The sequence below is a fragment of the Polypterus senegalus genome, chromosome 6 (assembly GCF_016835505.1).
Source record: "Polypterus senegalus isolate Bchr_013 chromosome 6, ASM1683550v1, whole genome shotgun sequence".
Taxonomy (NCBI): domain Eukaryota; kingdom Metazoa; phylum Chordata; class Cladistia; order Polypteriformes; family Polypteridae; genus Polypterus; species Polypterus senegalus.
Genome location: NC_053159.1, coordinates 80,246,942 through 80,266,062, shown reverse-complemented (window position 1 = coordinate 80,266,062; position 19,121 = coordinate 80,246,942). Strand labels below are relative to the sequence as shown.

Sequence of the window (19,121 nt, the reverse complement as noted above, 5' to 3'; positions counted from 1 at the left end):
TCTGCGTTTTTCCCAGTTAATTCTGGACTTTCTCCTACTCTGTTCAGTGCTTGCATGGACTGGATGTTGGGCAGGGTTATGGGGCCCAGCGGCTGTGAGGCATTTGTTGATGATGAAAGATTCACTGATCTTGACTTTGCTGACGATTCTGTGGTCTTTGCATAGTCAATGGAGGCTCTGATTGGGGTTCTTGAGAGACTTAGCAAGGAGTCTGAGTGTCTGGGCTTGGGAGTGTCCAGGATAAAAACCAAGATCCAGGCCTTTAATGACCTCTTGGGCACAGTCATCAGCAGTGTGTCTGTCTGCGGAGAGAGTGTCGACCTTGTCAAGAGGTTTACTTACCTCGGTAGTGACATGTCTCTGGTGACTCTTCTATGAAGTCAGTAGATTGATTAGCAGAGCATTTTGGTGGTGAGTCATGAGGCTGCTGGAATGGGTTGTGTGGTGTTCCTGATATCTATACATAAGGATAAAGGTCCAGGGGCCTCATGCATAACACCGTGTGTAGAATTCGCACTATAACATGACGTAAGCACAAAAGCAGAAATCTGCTTGCGCCCAAAAAAATCCAGATGCATAAATCTGTGCAAACGCCAACTTCAACGTTCTTCTGCTACATAAATCCCATTCAGCGTGAAAATGAATGCACGTGTATGCGTCTGCTGCCCCACCCCAACTGAGAGTTATGCCTCTTTGAATATGCAAATTAATATAAATAACCCTTAAGCTCAGTGTTTTGTGAAAAGACAATGGCAAAAGCATGAGGGAAAATAGAATTTCAGTAAATACCAAGTGGAGGCAAGGAAAAACGTACTATTAGTTGGTTTAAACAGTGGTATAAACAACAAAAGTAAGTTGATCGAGTGACATAGCGTGTCGGAGAAACTTGAAAGCTCAAGTTTACAAAGCTGCACAGTGCCCAAAATAAAAAAAGAAGTCAGATATCAAAGTCGCTGTGAAAAAGCGAGTCATAGCCCACCGTCTGAGTGTCATATGAAAGCTTATTAGGGTACAGAGAAAAAAAAAGGCACACAGTGGGGGGAAAAAAGCACGAAATATCAACTTTAATCTCGAAATTTTTACTAATTACGTAGTTTATTTTGTCATTAAAATAGATCATCATAAACTTCATCTTAAAATTGTTTAATTTACTAGTTTCTCAAATCCCATCGTAACTAAAGTAGCACGTTAAATGCTTTGTTTTTTATTTGATCTTCTATGTGCTCTGTGTGTGTGAATCACTACGTGCTTCTGGGCTTTCTCTTCCTCCAACAGGACAGAGAAATCATTACATTCGTGATATTACAGCTCTCTAAATAATGAAAATACTGAGATGTATACGTAATATCATTTTCATGATGATAAGAGTTAATGCATGTTATTAAACGTGGGAACACGGTGACGCAGTGATTGTTCATGCCTCACGCAGGATGCTTGATGTGCCATGTGCGACCTTCGATGAAATACTTTATTGTAGCAGTACTGTCTCTTTCAAACTTACTAACCCCCAGTTCCTGTCCTTATTTTTTTTTCTCCAAATACCCAATCGCCATACAATCAGCTCTGTAATAGACGTTAAGCCATCTGTAAGCTTAGAATGCCGACTCTTCAAAACTTTTAAGGAACATTGAAATATCTTTTTATTACGTGTTTAATTATTCTATCCATCTATCCTTCCAGTGTCGTGTCAGCACCAGCAAGAATACAGCGCAAGGCAGGAACAATCCATGAATTGGGCGCCAGCATGATTGAGTGCGTTTAGAGTTCATGGGATGAAACTGTTTCTGAACCGCGAGGAAAGGCTCTGAAGCATTTGCCATATGAGAGCAGTTCAGTAGACAGCATAGCTGAGGCAGCGTGTGCTTGATGCTGTATACCGATTATTCTCTTTCCGATCAGCTGCTGTACAGCTGTGATTCGCACTCAGATACAGTGATATAAATACTCTGAGTGGTGGAATGAGAGTAATATGGAAAAAGATGATCCGATGTGGCAACCCCTAACTGGAGCAGCTGGAAGAAGTAGAAGGTGGTGCAGTGAGAGTAACAACGCTAAAGCAGTTATGGTATTTGGAATAGTTTGACCATTCTGTGGACCATTATTTTGTGACAGGTTAATTACAATCAGATGCATTAAACTAATAAACAATATGCGGTTCATTTCAGTGTACTAATAAAGCCGCGTCAGGGATGTGGATCTAAAAAAGAAAGGGTAACCACACAGGAACAGTAGCACTGCTTTGACGCTGGGTGCCACCTGTCTGCAAAACCGAGCACAGAACTTGCGTACGACAAGTTATGAGCTACCGTGGAAATATGCGTGGCTTTAAGCCAAGTTTAGTTTTTATACATCGCAATTTGAATGTGGAAACGTTCTTACAGAACATTTTTGTGCATATGCACCATTTATACATTAGGCCTCAAGTCTCTAGAGTCCTGGTGCTTCCTGTCTTGCTATATGGTACAAGCCATGGATGCTTCGGTACTGTGTCTCTTCAGAGAATCCTTGGGTAACGCTGGTTCGACTTTGTGTCGAATTAGAGGTTGGTCATGGATTCCCAAATGAGGCACATTACCTGCATTTTTTTTGTCCATCAAAATTATAAAACTAGCCATCAAAAATTAGTTCTGAATGAATCCACTTTGTTTTGAGAAATGCAGATGATAATACTACCTTCACCAAACAACCAACATTCTTTTATATTAACCTTACCCCACAAATCCAGATGGCTGATTCCTTAACAGTTAGTCTTATTTTCTTTTAGAAAAAGCCTTTGAATGTCTTACAATTTGCGGTTAGAATTGCAAGTCTTGTTTATAAACTAATGTCATTGATGTTTCCTTAGATAAAACATAACAATTAAAAGTTTTATACATATTTTTCATATTTTTGCAATTACAGTTTTGTTCCTCCATAACCTGTAGCTGGCATTATATTTATAACTATGAATATAAGAAAAATATGTTTTATGTTTTAATTTCTTAGGGCACTTGAGGTAAGATTTTAAAGCTTTAATTGATGGAAATGGTACAGTAAATGTAATTTGTTTTCTTGTGTTTACCCCCATTTTAAAAAGCAAATCTATCATAAAACTTTCCTATTCATCTCATTGCCAAATGTAAGCTAAATACACTTAAATAACTGGCATAAAATTTTAATTGATTTCCATTTTCACTTGGCATTATTTACAGTTACATTTTTCCTTGTCCTTTCCCAGTCAAAATGGTAGAAAGTTAAAGTCAATGTCAAAAATCTCGGTTTTCTAACATACCTACTATTCAAATATTTTTGTATTGTTCTACATTGTCAAGTTAGACTGTTTCAAAACTGATGTGTTGACATCAATTTTGAAACATTTTCCTGCAATATTTATTTACAGTTCTTTATAATTGTACATTCCTTTTAAAAGTTCTATAGGGGTACCTTCCTTGTAAGACCCTATTCACTTTTAACTCATCTGCTTAAGACATTAAACTTTGCCATTCATTAATGCAATGTGTGTAGACACAGGAATTCTCAATAATTACAGCAATTTTTTCACACCTAAGAAAATAAGGAGTCACAACTATAGTAAAAAAGAATGTTAAAATAATGCACTGCAAAAATGAAATCTAAGCCAAGTGAAAAGTATTTAATCATGACATTATGTCTAATTTTCCTTATTGTAAGAATTACTGACTTATTCAAAAATTTGTATTTATGATTATTTAGCTTACTTTAAGAAATCTTGTCATGTAAATTTTGCTTACCCCTTTGGAAGATTTGTTTTGCTAAATACAAGGAAAACAACTCCCATTTAAAGTTTTTTTTTTTTTGTCTAGTTTTTTGCATATGCATTTTTCGCAGTGTACAGCTTCAACTTATGTTAAGTTTAAGATCTGCTGTGTTTAGCCCAGTCATGTAAATGTTGTCTGTTCGCCAGTCTTCCTTCTACCGCACTCCTATATTGTTTCTTTAGTCCACTGACTTTTAAATGTTGATGTCGTTAGGCTTGTATGAATTAATTTTTTTATGAAAACCATTTGTAATGCTGCTCCAATGTAGCTCAACCTTTTTCCCTATTTCATCAGTAGTGTTTGCACTAATAATATTTTTTATAGTAGTCATACTTATAGGTTTAAGTATAGTTATAAATATATTGTAACAGTGTAACTAGCCTTGTTAGGCCTAAACACATAAAGCTGGCTGGCTACTGACATTTCCTTCCCTTTCTATTTAGTACTCAGCTCATTTCCTTGCTGTCAGATAAACTGAACAGAAGGTTATGCTTGATGTGCAAGGGCAGCTGCTTCCATTACTTGCTCTCCCTTTCTTACATGGCTTCATTGAAATATCTCTGAAGATGCAAATATCCACCACAATATAGAATTATTTGTGAGTGAATAACTAGGAGGAAAGAAAATTCTGTTGGAGTGAGAGCTATGTATCTCGTATAATTACGATATAATAATGTACTTAAATTGTAGAATGCTATATACACCGTTTTAAACTTTAGAGTGGTTCATCCTGCAGCATATACTTTCTTATATTTTAACTTTAAAATAAAATAAAAATCTTTTTTTCCTTTTTAGTATTTCATTTTATCAAATAGTTGCATAAACCTAACTAGATTCCTGTCCTAGTGAACAATATGTTTATTGCTTCTGGTGTTAGTGATTTATTAATAAGTATTCTATTTTTATGAGTATTCTATTATAGGATTGGAACCACAAGCATACATTCCATTTGAGTTACTAACACTAGCAATCAAATATTTTGAGTCTTAGCTTTAAACTAGACTCTTTCCGAAAATAGCAAAAAAAAAATTTTTTTCCAAAATGTACTACTTACTAATTTTAGTATAATGGAAGATCAGAAAGAAGATTTGTTTGTTTTTCAAGCCTTAAGTTACAAAACTAAAAAAAAAGCCTACTTTTAAATGTTTTTAAAGAAATACTTCATACTTTTGTCAAAAAAGATACATAAACAAGGTGCGCACTGCTAAAAACGTAGAAAATGAATACAACTTCAGTGTACACTTGCTTAATAAATAGTACTTTTATGTAGTCAGTGAACATATTAAGGACATCAGTATTTGTAAAATAACACGTTGGTTTCATGTGAAAAGTGAAAAATTAGCATTTCCATAATAGCTGTTAAATGTAGCTTAAATAGGTAACTGAATGTCAACTAGAGTTCTATATTCTGCATTTTTAGAATTCAGATATTCTAAATTTTATTTTATTTAGCTTGAAGGTAAACAACATTCAACCTGTAACAGATATTTGTCTTTTCTATTTTTGTAGAGCCCAGGAGTTATGTAGAGTCAGTGGCCCGAACAGCTACAGCAAGTGGAAGTGGCCAGCTTGCTTCTCCAGTGTCATCTGGTTATGGCTTGGACAGCCCTAACAGATCTGTAACACAAACCCAGTCCTTCTCCCCTCCTTTGACAACAAGTAGTCCTATCCACGTCATAGATGGGTAAGGTGCTACTCATGATAAGTCTGTTTACTGTGTAATGGCATTTATGACATGTTTTGTACTTCTTTAAATTACATAACTAAATAAATAATTCTTAAAACATTATTATCATTTTAGATATTATTGGCAAGAGTTTCCTTTTTTTTTTTTTTGCTTAATTTGAATTCCTACCCAGCCTGATTCAGGCAAATTAATGCAAAGAGCTAAGCAAACTGAAAATATTTCATATTAACCAAAATTTCAGGAGAGCAGATAAACGTTCTGTAAAATTTCATCATCAAAAATAATTTGTTTGGTTACCTTAGTGCTCTTATAGTCACAATTCCACAACAGCCATAAAAGATGCCATGCCAAGGTCACACACCACTCATGCGCCAGATAGCAATGAATAGGCATCATCAGCAAGTAATCAGTATAATCTAACATTCAAATAAATATGAAATAAAATTGTAAATCTGTTCTTGACATATGATGTAACTTGTTTGACGCCCCTTGTTCTATCTTCCACTACTTTAAGGTTATTCCAAACAGGGTGCAGTGTGATATTTTGAACATTTAGAGAGAGATCTTTATTTATTTATTTATTTATTTACTCTCACCCTGCCCACAAACTGTTTTCTCTACTGCCTTCTGGTAGGCGCTTCAGTTGTCCAAGGTCAAGAACTAGCAGACTGAGGAACAGCTTCTTTCCCAGAGCTGTCTCCTTATTGAACTCTGCCCCCCACTGACACCTGCCCATACCTTACACACCCCTATACTCTTCCCATTACCACTACACTATTTAATATGGACTGCGCTCCCTGCACATATCCCTTTTAGGTGCACTTAGAACTTATACCTTTATCCTGCACTTTCTGCTAATTGCACTTCTGGTTAGACCTAAACTGCATTTCGTTGCCTTGTACTTGTACATGTGTAATGACAATAAAGTTGAATCTAATCTAATCTAATCTAATCTAATCTTATTTGTCCCAAAGGGAAATTTGGCTTTTTACAGAAGCTCTTTAAATAAATAAATACATAAATAGCTAGATAAGTAAGTAAATAAATAAAATATACACACAAATCTTGGTCTGAACACACACTGGAATGACAATAAACCAAGAAATTCAAAGAAAGAAAAGTTCTGACTTGGCTGTCACAGTCACAGTGAGGTATTATGCAGACATTCGTATAAATGAAACTCTGTAGCATTTTTGACACACTTCTGCTGAATAATTCGTTGCCTGGAAGTACTCTATTTTAGTGTGTCAGTTTCGTGATTTATTGTCACCAACTGTTTAATTTATTTACACAAAACATAAATCTGGTAAATATGATGTTGGTAAACTCCTAAAGAAGTTTTTAAAGACCAGCTGTTGCCTCACAGATCCAGCATCCTAAGTTTGAATCTCATGTCTAGTTGTCTGTATGCATGTTCTCCCTGTGTTTGTGTTTTTTTTTTTTTTCCACCATGTGCTCCAGTTTTACTCCCTTATTTCCAAAGACTTGCTGATAAGTTTGTCGCTGTGTGAGTGGGCCATGAATGGACTGGCACCCTGCCCGGTGCTTTTGCCTACCATGCCACTTTTGCTATAAACTAAACACCCATGACACTGAATTAGATAAAATGAGTTTAAGACTATTATGTATTGTGAATTTTTTTAGTAGTTCAGAACAAGTTAATTTAAATTCACAGTACTGAGTTTTAAAGTTAGGACAATTTTGATGAGAACAGATAATTCAGGCCAACAAAATTCTACAAAATATAATGAAGTTGAGTTTTGAAGGTCTCACTACTTGCTAATTTATTTTTTGTATCTATGGTTCTCAGCAAAAAATAAAACTTTCTAATGCTTGTGTGAAATTTAACCTTAACAAGTTTGTCTTTCCCAGTGTCTTTGTGTTCCATTTAAGCCCCTGTGTTGAAGCTGGGATCCCCTGTGTTAATTCAATTTAGTATTTTAAACAGAACATGTCGCCTCTTAAGTTTTGTTTGCTAAAAGTAAAAAAAGGTCAGCTTTCACAATCTTTCTTTATAACTCATACTTCATAGTCTTGAAATTAGTTTAGTTGCACATCTCTGTACTTTCCCAAACACTGCAGTATCTTTTGGTTTGAAATATGGTAACCAAAACTGCAAGTAGTTTGCCAGATGAGGCCTTTTTGGAAAAGTTCCTTGCACTCTTTGCTTTCTGTGTATAAGCCAGTTTTGTTCATAGAGTGTCTTGAACTTCCACTTAATTTGATTGCAAGACTTATTTCAATTAAAACCATATAAAAAAATAAGTCCATTTCTGTCCCAGTGTGCAGTTTTACCTTTCCATGCATCCACAGTAAATCTCCCATTCAGTTTTTCGTTCTCCCTCTTTAACATGTCTGGGTGCACGTTTTGCCATGATTCATCACTTCCATTGTCAGGGCCATAACTTTGAAATTTGCTGGCCATCAGTTGTCAGGACTTTCTGGGAGCCCTGAGAAGCCTTTAAAGGGTTCCTCTAAGGCAGCTTTGGGACTGTCTTCTCTCCCTCTCATTTCCTCTGTGAGACTGTAAGATCCTATCCTACAACAAATGAGATCTCTCACTTTGATGTTCTCATGGTATTTGTTTGTGTTCCATTCATAGCAGCACTAACATGCATTAATTGTCAGTGTGCATTCTCGCTCTCTTTCACACCAGCCACTGTCGATTTCCTTATACTGTGCCACAGAGATGCCACCTTCACAGTTAACATGACCTATTGTTTTGGGAAACTCAATAGACACAGACTTATACTCAACTGTTCTATAATAATCTTTAATTCGAAACATAATTAACCATTGTAATGCTTTGCACACGTGACACTTTAAATTAACGATAGCAGCCAAACACATACAATATTTATGATACATTCCAATCTATGGCATGTAAAAGTGTGCACTGACTTGTTCTTTTATACAGTTATTTTCTTTCATTATCAGCTTACCAAAAATTGGAAACATATCGACTTTCTGATATATCTGCATGTCAAATACAGTATGAGGTCTTGGATGTGGTGATCATTTGGATAAACAGCTCTCTTAGGAGTCCAACACTAGTTGAGTGGAATGCCCTGTCATCATACATTTTATTTATTTTTCCTGGAAAAATAGTTCTTGAGACAGTGTGTCATATTTTGGAACGTCTGCTGGCAACAGAGCTGCAGCAGTTATACTGGATCCAGATGGCATTATAACAATTTACCTTAAAGTTCAATTGATCAATAAAAAGTAAGCTTTAAATACAAATGAGAAGCTATCACAGTATGCATGTTACAGTCTTGTCCCCCCACTAAAAATAAATAAAAACTGATTCTGATTATATTCTTTAGTTTGGATATAAAATGAAGGCCAGATAAGCAGAAAGAATTTGCTTATTGATTAAAAAGTCTTGCATTACCTTTAATTTAATGTATCATAGACATTAACTCGAATACTAAATATTATACTGACACTTGAACAGTTAATAACAATGTTTTTTTTTTTCTCTTCTCCAGAATGAATTTAGTTGCACATCTGCATATGTTTCTGGCCTACTTAGTTTTTAGCACCTGTTAATGCAGATATATACATTTATTAGGTAAATGTAAAATTCACTTTCCCTAATGGAAAATGGAAAATATCATTAAAAAAAGAGAAAATATATTTTAAAATCTAAAACAAAAAATATTCATTCTACGTAGTATGCAATAAATAAGTCATTATTCCTTTGCAACATTCACTTAAGAATATCTATGATGTGCTACATTTTTGGAAAACTGCACAACAGAGAACCAATGGGTAGTTCTTCAGTTCTGTATGTGAGTTAGGCTTCAGAGTCTGGTGTATCTTCACATAAATTTTCTGTTCCAGATGTTTCAAAATTCTAGATCCCTTTACTGTGAACTTATCATTCAGAAGAGGGATATTGGTTAATGCCATTGCAGACATGGATAACTGTTCACATATTTTGACAGCTCTTTAGCAAGTACAAAACAATAGTCTGAAACAGTAACAGCAATTGTTTCATTCATTGGGTCTGAATAAATCCAAAATCATAGGAAAAAATTTGTAATACAGAATGGTAGCCCTGAGACTAAGGATCTATGCTGGTATCTGGAAGGTTGCTGGTTCAAATTCCTTTATTGCCAGATGGTCCCTTGAGCAAGGACCTTAACTTGAAAATTGGGGCGCTGTATTCAGACTCCCAAAGGTCAAGCAAAAAGATAATTTCCTCTTGGGGATTAATACGGTGTACCAAATACCAAAAAAAAGGAAACAATAGCAAAAAGCAGTGCTTTGTGATGGCACCCAAGACCAGAAAATGAAAAGGAGAGAAAATGTAAGTATAAAAAACAGTAGTGCCGGCTCAGCTATCAAGACTAAAAAGCAAAATTTGTGTTTAGTTCAGCTGGTTACTTTGGCTGCGTATCATACTTTTGACAAGACTATGAAGACAAGGACTGTTTTTTTGGTTTTTTTTTATGCCAGAGAAGTCATGAATGAAAGTAAGACAGATAAAACTAGTCTCAATTAAAATAATTTACATTAAATCAGTGGGTAGGCCTTTCATAAATCATGACATATTTCCTAGCTATGAAAAAAAATCACATATTTTTAATTTATCCTGCTTCAAAAGAAAATAGTTTTGTTGCATCACTTTTTACAAGAATATAAATGTAATAGCTGGGCATTTAAACTGTCATGAATAAATACTATCACTAAAGAGTCAACACACTGTGTCAGCTCCTGCTGGTGCATGGAGTTCCTAATGGACACCAGAAGTAATGTGCTATGCATGTTTATTGTCCTGATCGGTTAGATGGTAGTTTGCTCAATGTAGTAAACAGGTGTTATTACTACATAAATGAATGATTTGTCAGGTTAAATAACAGTTTTATATGTTGCATTTCTAATTAGCTATATTTTTTCAGTCTCTGTTTTTTCTAGTTAACTGTCCTGTAATCAAGTACTCCAGACTTATGTTTGGTCTAAGAATGCATTCGTACTAGTGTTTAAAAAAAAAAAAAAAACACTCCTGCAGACCCTAAGATCTTCAAGGGAAAGCTTAACACTAAAGAGCTTCTTCTTTACTTCAGTACTGAGTATTATTGATGACATGTAAGCAGTTTAGATTTAAGATTCACAGTACATAGTCAGTACTAAATAAATTATGCCTTCTGAATTAATACAGGTTTAATATCCCTAATCTGAAATTCCAAAATCTGAAATGCTTCAAAATCCAAAACCTTTTGAGCCTGACATGACACCAGCTATGTTCTCTGTAATTCTTTTTTTCTGTTTATTGCTGAACAGATGTGAACAACATATCTACAGATTTCAAACAGAATTATTCATTCTGAGCCAGGACAGGAGCATAGGATTGTTTCTACCCCCGTGAAGCATCAAGCTCCACGAGGCTAGGATGCATAACCAGTGACCAGGGATGGAGGAGTGGGTTGTAACCCATAAAGTATCATGAAGCTTTCTCATTAGATGCTCTTATTGCAAAATGAGTTTAGTAAATTGCTCCATTTATGTTAGGAAAACTGAACACTGCTACAAATTTCCTTTTTAAGGTATCATTTTTTTTATGTTGGCAAAAACATTTTAGGTTTTATGTATGTACACCCACACCATACAAAAGCAATCTGGCGCCTTAATGATAAGTTAATGGCATCCAGCACAACAGGAATAATGAAGTAAAGGCTGGCTGAAATATTCTTGACCTGTTGGCCAGTTCCTTGGGAAGTTTATTGCCATTTCTCAATGATCCAGTTTTGATACTTCTGTGCCCACTGATCATACTATTTCTAATTTTATAATTGACAGCATCAGCAACTGACATGGTCTTCAGCTGTTCTAGCTCATTAGAGTCCAATAATTTGCCTGATAATATTCTCACCATTATCTATTACCCTTATAATTTATAAGCTGTTTTTGTCCACAGAATTGCCTATCACAGGTAGAATTTTTTGTTCCCATTCTCTGCAAATTTGGGTTGAAATAATTACAAACATGAAACATTAATCGAGTAACTTTAAAATTGAGTATAACTGCAGAAAAAGACACACCTAGCTCACCCTTGATTTAACTAACTGGGCAATAAAATATTTTTTACACGCATAATATTAAGCTCTCATTTATAAGATTTATTTTTAAAAGCTTTCTCTAGCTTTAGGACATTTGTGTGGTCAAAACTATTCTTAACCCTGCAATTATCTAAATGTAATTCCTTTAGAAGTTACATAAAAATGTCTAGGAGAGTTTCTGGTTTATGCATGCAGGGCTGGAAATTTGGAAATGTTTGACAGTAATAATGCAGAGGAACATGCTTTCCGTTGTTATTATACTGTGCATTGGCAGACAATTGCAAATTAATTTACCATCCGAGGTCTTGCTGCATACTATGCCAGTTAACTTTCCTTTTCTTTTTTTTCTTCTTCTTCCATAGAAGTTACCCCTCGGCTGATTCCAGTGCACAAATTGGTATGCAGACTCACCCAGTGACTGAGACAAATTTTTACACTCAACCCACAGAAACTGCATACCGCACAGCAACTCCTTCATTTTCAGGACCTCCTGGTGTTTCAAGCAGCTACAGTAGCACTGACTACAGCCCATACCATCCTGAAGGTTCTCAAATTAGCATCATGGGAGTTCATGCAGTGCCCGGGAGTCCACACACCCTTCACCGAACAGTGGCTACCAATACACCACCAAGCCCAGCTCTTGCTAGAAGGGTGATAAACCAAGATAGCCCAAATATGTCCCGTCACATGGTTGTTGCAAATGGAAGTGAGCCTGGAACTCCTAATAGCCCAGTTCTTGGCAGGCATCCTTTGGTAAATCAGATGACCCCTGGGAGTCCAAGTTTGGAGCGACACAATATGTATAACTATTCAAGCCCTGAAGACCGGCATGTCACATTATCGAGACAGAGCAGTTCATCAGGATATCATCCTCCTTCTACACCTTCATTTCCTGTCTCCCCTGCTGGTTTTGAAACTTCTGCACAACGACAGGGTAGTCCAACTCAACCTGTACTGCCAGAAAAAAGGCGGATGTCTAGTAGCGAACGTCCCAATGGTGTGCTATCTTATGGAACTTTGAATGGGAAGACATCTTCACCTGTTTCAAGTGGAGGCAGTACACCAAATACCTCTTTTTCTCACACTCTACCAGACTTCTCCAAATTTGCATTGTATGGTAAGAAAACATATCAGTGCAATAGAAGTAAGCATTACCCTGAATTATGATTTTCCTTGCTTGTTTTGTGTAATATACTAGTTCAGAAAGGAAACAGTAGGGAACAGTATTACTTGGCCACTAACCTGGTCACGACACTGCCTGATTGCTGTGTCTGTGTATAGGAACGACACTGCCTGATTGCTGTGTCTGTGTATAGGAGAATGATAGATCCTGCTGCAATAAATAACCATGTTTTTTCCAATCCAAGCTGAATAAAGTTGGTTTTGCTAAAGTACTGAGACTTAGCCTCGTGTTTTGGAGGTGCAAGACAGGGACTTACACTTCACTATATATATATATATATATATATATATATATATATATATATATATATATATATATATATATATTTATTTCTTTTTATAAATGCTATCATTAACAAGACAGCTTCAGACATGATGTTCTCTTTTGTTGATGATGCTGCACTTAAGATTATTGTATTGCTATTTGCAACATTTCTTTCCGGTGAATACATTCTTTGTTAGGGTTTTTAAATTATTAAGTAAACTCAAAGTAAGTTATGGACTAAAAAGGTCAAAGGTGAAATTGAATGTATTACTTAATTATTTCATGTATTAAGTAATTTTCAGTATGCGTTATACAAATAAATATTTTTGTTCCACTCTTCATTTAAAACATTTTGAGCTACATTTCAGTAACATATTGCTTAATATAACATTTTTAAACACCTTAATTCAAATGTTTGTTTATTGATGATGCAAATTTTGTGAAATCTTTAGACATTTTGAAATTTTCAAACTTTTTCCTTAGTATTGTGTAGCTAATTTTGTTGCTGTCATTGGCTGGCATTTGAATTGAATTAATCACTCATTAGCACTAATTGTGTTAGCCTAAAGTGAGCTCTAATGAGTATATTGTGCTATTTGGAAACCGTACATGGGCCATTGGTGCAGTCTGACTCAATTTCACTGAGACCTAATCCAAGGAATTTGTATTTTTTTCCATTTGCACTTCCACTATAGTTTCTAGATATTTTCTAAATTGTCGCAGTTTGCATGTTAGTCTCCTCTTGTAATGTACTGTTTGTTCCTATCTTGCCAGTACAGTCTCTGGTTAGTTGTGACTTTACACAGGAAAGTGCAGGTCCAAAGAATATACAGCTGGATGATTATAAAGGGAAATAATTTTCCAGGTGTGTTTAATGACCTGTGAAGGTGTCATACAATGAAAAACATTAACAAAGAATCTGTATACATTCTATAGAGTTCAGATTAAAAACCTCACTATTTGTATGCAAACACTTTAAAACAGAATTGTTTAAAAAACATTTGTGATTGATCTGCTGAAAAAAGTGTTCCCTGTAATTAAGAATGGTTCTAATGTTAATGTCCACGGTTCTTGAGGCCGATCCTCTAATTAGCTGTGAACCAGCCAATCTCACTGAGATTACACAGGTTGTGAACCAGCTGAGGGGGGGAAAGGCTGCAGGGATCTGTCGTATCCGGGGTGAATTTCTCCAGGCTGGTGGTAAGGCTGTCCTCCTGGCATTGCAAACAATCTTTGCTTCCATTTGGTAGACTGGCATCATCCCAACTGACTGGAAAACAGGACTTGTCCCTATCTGGAAAGGGAAGGGTGATCGCCTGGATTGCAGCAACTACAGGAGGATAACACTGCTCTCGGTGCCGGGTAAGGTCCTTGCAAGGGTTGTCCTCAATAGGATCAGTGATCACTTGCTCACCTACCAGCAACCAGAACAGTCTGGTTTTACACCTAAGAAGTCTACCGTCGACCCCATCCTGGCACTGAGGGTTCTCATGGAGCGCAAATGCGAATATCGACAGAGTTTCTTTGCAGCCTTTGTCAATTTTCACAAAGCATTCGACTCAGTTGATCAAGCTGCCCTGTGGGACATCCTGAGGGTTTGCGGGATCCCCTCGAGGTTGCTGGATATCATGGCTGGCCTGTACACTGGTACTGTGAGTGCTGTGCAGAGTGGAGGCAGGACCTCTGTGTTTTTCCCAGTTGATTCTGGAGTTCGTCAGGGGGTGTGTTCTTGCACCTACTCTGTTCAATGCTTGTATGGACTAGGTGTTGGGCAAAGTCATGGGGTTCAGCAGCTGTGGGGCATCTGTTGGTGAAGAAAGATTTACAGATCTTGACTTTGCTGACGATGCTGTGATCTTCGCTGAGTCAATGGAGGCTCTGATTGGGGTGCTCGAGAAACTAAGTGAGGAGTCTTGAGTGTCTGGGCCTGCGAGTGTCCTGGATAAAAACCAAGATCCAGGACTTTAATGACCTCTTGGGCACAACCATCAGCAGTGTGTCTGTTTTCAGAGAGTGTGTTGACCTTGTTGAGAGGTTTACTTACCTTGGCAGTGAAATTCATGTCTCTGGTGAGTCTTCCTGTGATGTCAGTAGACAGATTGGGAGAGCATGGGGAGTCATGAGGTCGCCTAAAAGAGGTGTGTGGCACTCCCGATATCTATGCAAAAGGAAGAAGGTCCAAGTCTTTAGAGTCCTGGTGCTTCCTGTCTTACTATACGGTTGTGATACATGGATGCTATCCAGTGACCCGAGACAAAGACTGGACTCCTTTGGTACTGTGTCTCTCAGGAAAATCCTTGGGTACCGTTGGTTTGACTTTGTGTCGAATGAGCAGTTGCTCATGGAGTCCCAAATGAGGCACATTACCTGCATTGTGAGGGAGCGTCAGTTACGGCACTACGACTGTGTGGCGCATTTCCCTGAGGTTGATCTGGCTCATAAGATCCTCATTGTTGGGGACCCAAGTGGCTGGACCAGGCCAAGGGATCATCCACGTAACACCTGGCTGCGGCAGATAGAGGGTCATTTCCGGAGGGTAGGACTGGACCGCATGTCTGCCTGGGGGTTTGCCAACCGGGATCCCAAACTGTTTCAATGTGTAGTGTTTGCGGCAACGCACTGTACCAGTGCATGCTCCTCAACTTGACTTGACTAATGTTAGATTATTTTTTTCTGTATTATATCATTTATTCAGTACTGACTAATGTACATTTCACGGTACTGTATACAAGGGACACAATTTACATTGAATAACTTTAAAATGTCATGTATTAATGTTATTTATATATATTTGTCCCACAAACCTTTTTTATTCATTACAAATCAAAATATTTTTGTCATTTTCCCACAACTACTATTATATGACCACATTACAAACCCAAGTTGGGGTTGCTAAAGAAGCTACTACACAATATTATCACAATCCTAAGGTCACAAAACCACAATACTGTGAATTATGTTTTGCACCACATTAATTATAGTCATATATTGCAATGTATTGTTAATTTTTTATTTGATTGAAGTTAGATTTGAAATGAGGTACATTCCACTTGAATATCATTAATGTGCTGCTTTTAGAATGAATTGTTTAATAAATGTTAATACACTGATCATTTCATAAAGAACAAGTTTGGTGCTTTTGAAGCCAAAGTTATTTCTTCACAACCATAGCGTACATTTATTTTTCTCTGAAATTTGTGTTGTTAAGTGAAGCTTAATTTATGAATGTAAAAAAATTATTTCCCTCAGTGCTGTGCTTTTGTGGCAAACACTAGAAACAAAAGGTAACAAAAGCTGGCTTTTTCTTTTTTTCCCCACCTGTCATTTACATACAAGATAGACTGAAGATGTCTCTTTTTTCAGAAAATTGTAATTAAGTGAGAAAGATGAGTAATAATGAAATATAAGTAATAATGAAATAGTATGTTATTTACTATTTCCTACTTTATATGATTTCAGATGGAAGTCCTGAGACACGAGCCAATGTAAAGTTTGTGCAAGATACATCCAAATATTGGTATAAACCTGAAATTACTCGAGAACAAGGTGAGCTCTTGTAAATAAGTTCAATAAAAATATTCAAAGTAGTCTCTTTAGAGATTGGAGATTATACAGTATTTTGAGCCTACTTTAAATGCCTGAGATCAATTCTCTATTTTAAATCGTGAACTATGTTTAATGACATAGTGTAGCAGCACTTCTAACTAAAGGACTCCAGACTGCTACAGTGCCATGTGCAGAAAAAATGTTAAAATACCATTGTGTAAATATTACACACTTTCAGAAGAATACCAAATATGAAGAATACCAAATATTAGGTCAGACTGAAAAGAACCTTGTATAATCAAAATTAAGCATGTTATTTTAAAATATTAAAAGTGGCAACTTTTTTAACTTTAATATTTCAAGTTTTTTAGCCATGTTTTAAAACATGCGACTTCTTTTAATTGAAATGATTTACTATTCAAATATTGCTAAAAGTATTTGATGTGTAATAAATTATAAGTGTGCATAATTTTTAGGAAATACAAACCAACTTTAAAATAGGAAAAGATACAGGTAACCGGCAGTCACAGGCATTCATAAATAAGTATTTGGCTGCCTAGCATATGTCTTTTTTTTTAAGGAATATATTTGTCAAAAGAGGCAAAAATATATTTTAACAGACACCTGTGTTTTTTGGAACAGAGAATTAAACCCACATGCATTACATCCTTTATTGCTTCAAGAAGTCTAAAGCAGTGTTTCCCAACCTTGGTCCTGGGGACCCCGTGTGTTTGCAGGTTTTTGTTCCAACCAACTTCTGCTTTTAATTGGACTCCTGGGCTGATTAAGTGATGTTTTATTTCCCAGTTTCTGTCTTTTGGGAACAATATAGAAATTAGAAAACTGTTTGGTACTATATATGTATATATATATAGGCACACACTGTGCGTCCGGAAAGTATTCACAGCGCATCACTTTTTCCTCATTTTGTTATGTTACAGCCTTATTCCAAAATGGATTAAATTCATTTTTTTCCTCAGAATTCTACACACAACACCCCATAATGACAACGTGAAAAAAGTTTACTTGAGGTTTTTGCAAATTTATTAAAAATAAAAAAACAGAGAAATCACATGTACATATGTATTCACAGCCTTTGCTCAATACATTGTCGATGCACCTTTGGCAGCAATTACAGCCTCAAGTCTTTTTAAATATGATGCCACAAACTTGGCACATCTATCCTTGGCCAGTTTCGCCCATTCCTCTTTGCAGCACCTTTCAAGCTCCATCAGGTTGGATGGGAAGCATCGGTGCACAGCCATTTTAAGATCTCTCCAGAGATGTTCAATCGGATTCAAGTCTGGGCTCTGGCTGGGCCACTCAAGGACATTCACAGAATTGTCTTGAAGCCACTCCTTTGATATCTTGGCTGTGTGCTTAGGGTCGTTGTCCTGCTGAAAGATGAACCATCGCCCCAGTCTGAGGTCAAGAGCGCTCTGGAGCAGGTTTTCATCCAGGATGTCTCTGTACATTGCTGCAGTCATCTTTCCCTTTATCCTGACTAGTCTCCCAGTTCCTACCACTGAAAAATATCCCCACAGCATGATGCTGCCACCACCATGCTTCACTGTAGGGATGGTATTGGCCTGGTGAATGGCGGTGCCTGGTTTCCTCCAAACATGACGCCTGACATTCACACCAAAGAGTTCAATCTTTGTCTCATCAGACCAGAGAATTTTGTTTCTCATGGTCTGAGAGTCCTTCAGATGTCTTTTGGCAAACTCCAAGTGGGCTGCCATGTGCCTTTTAATAAGGAGTTCTGGCTTCTGTCTGGCCACTCTACTATACAGGCCTGATTGGTTGATTGCTGCAGAGATGGTTGTCCTTCTGGAAGGTTCTCCTCTCTCCACAGAGGACCTCTGGAGCTCTGACAGAGTGACCATTGGGTTTTTGGTCACCTCCCTAACTAAGTCCGTTCTCCCCCAATCGCTCAGTTTAGATGGCCGGCCAACTCTAGGAAGAGTCATGGTGGTTTCGAACTTCTTCCACCTAACAGGTGATGGAGGCGAATGTGCTCATTGGGACCTTCAAAGCAGCAGAAATTTTTCTGTAATCTTACCCAGATTTGTGCCTCAAGACAAACCAGTCTCGGAGGTCTACAGACAATTCCTTTGACTTCATGCTTGATTTGTGCTCTGACATGAAGTGTCAACTGTGGAACCTTATATAGACAGGTGTGTGCCTTTCCAAATCATGTCCAATCAACTGAATTTACCACAGGTGGACTCCAATTAAGCTGCAGAAACATCTCAAGGATGATCAGGGGAAACAGGATGCACCTGAGTTCAATTTTGAGCTTCATGGCAAAGGCTGTGAATACTTATTTTCTCAATTTTTTTATTTTTAATAAATTTGCAAAAATCTCAAGTAAACTTTTTTCACGTTGTCATTATGGGGTGTTGTGTGTAGAATTCTGAGGAATATATGAATTTAATCTATTTTGGAATAAGGCTGTAACATAACAAAATGTGGAAAAAGTAATGTGCTGTGAATACTTTCCAGATGCACTGTGTGTGTGTGTATGTATATATATATATATATATATATATATATATACACATATATATATATATATATACATATATACACACATACAT

General features: G+C 36.7%; 1 protein-coding gene across 10 annotated transcripts in view; it reads left to right on the top strand.

Annotated features, from left to right (window-relative positions):
* LOC120531205 (tensin-like) overlaps nt 1-19,121 on the top strand; it is an 801,530-nt gene that overhangs the window by 760,861 nt on the left and 21,548 nt on the right. For all 10 annotated transcript variants that reach the window (XM_039756405.1, XM_039756402.1, XM_039756406.1 and 7 more), the window contains 3 exons: nt 5,286-5,460; nt 11,891-12,645; nt 16,435-16,521. In XM_039756405.1, coding sequence (XP_039612339.1) covers nt 5,286-5,460; nt 11,891-12,645; nt 16,435-16,521 — 1,017 coding nt within the window. The remainder of the gene's footprint in view (nt 1-5,285; nt 5,461-11,890; nt 12,646-16,434; nt 16,522-19,121) is intronic.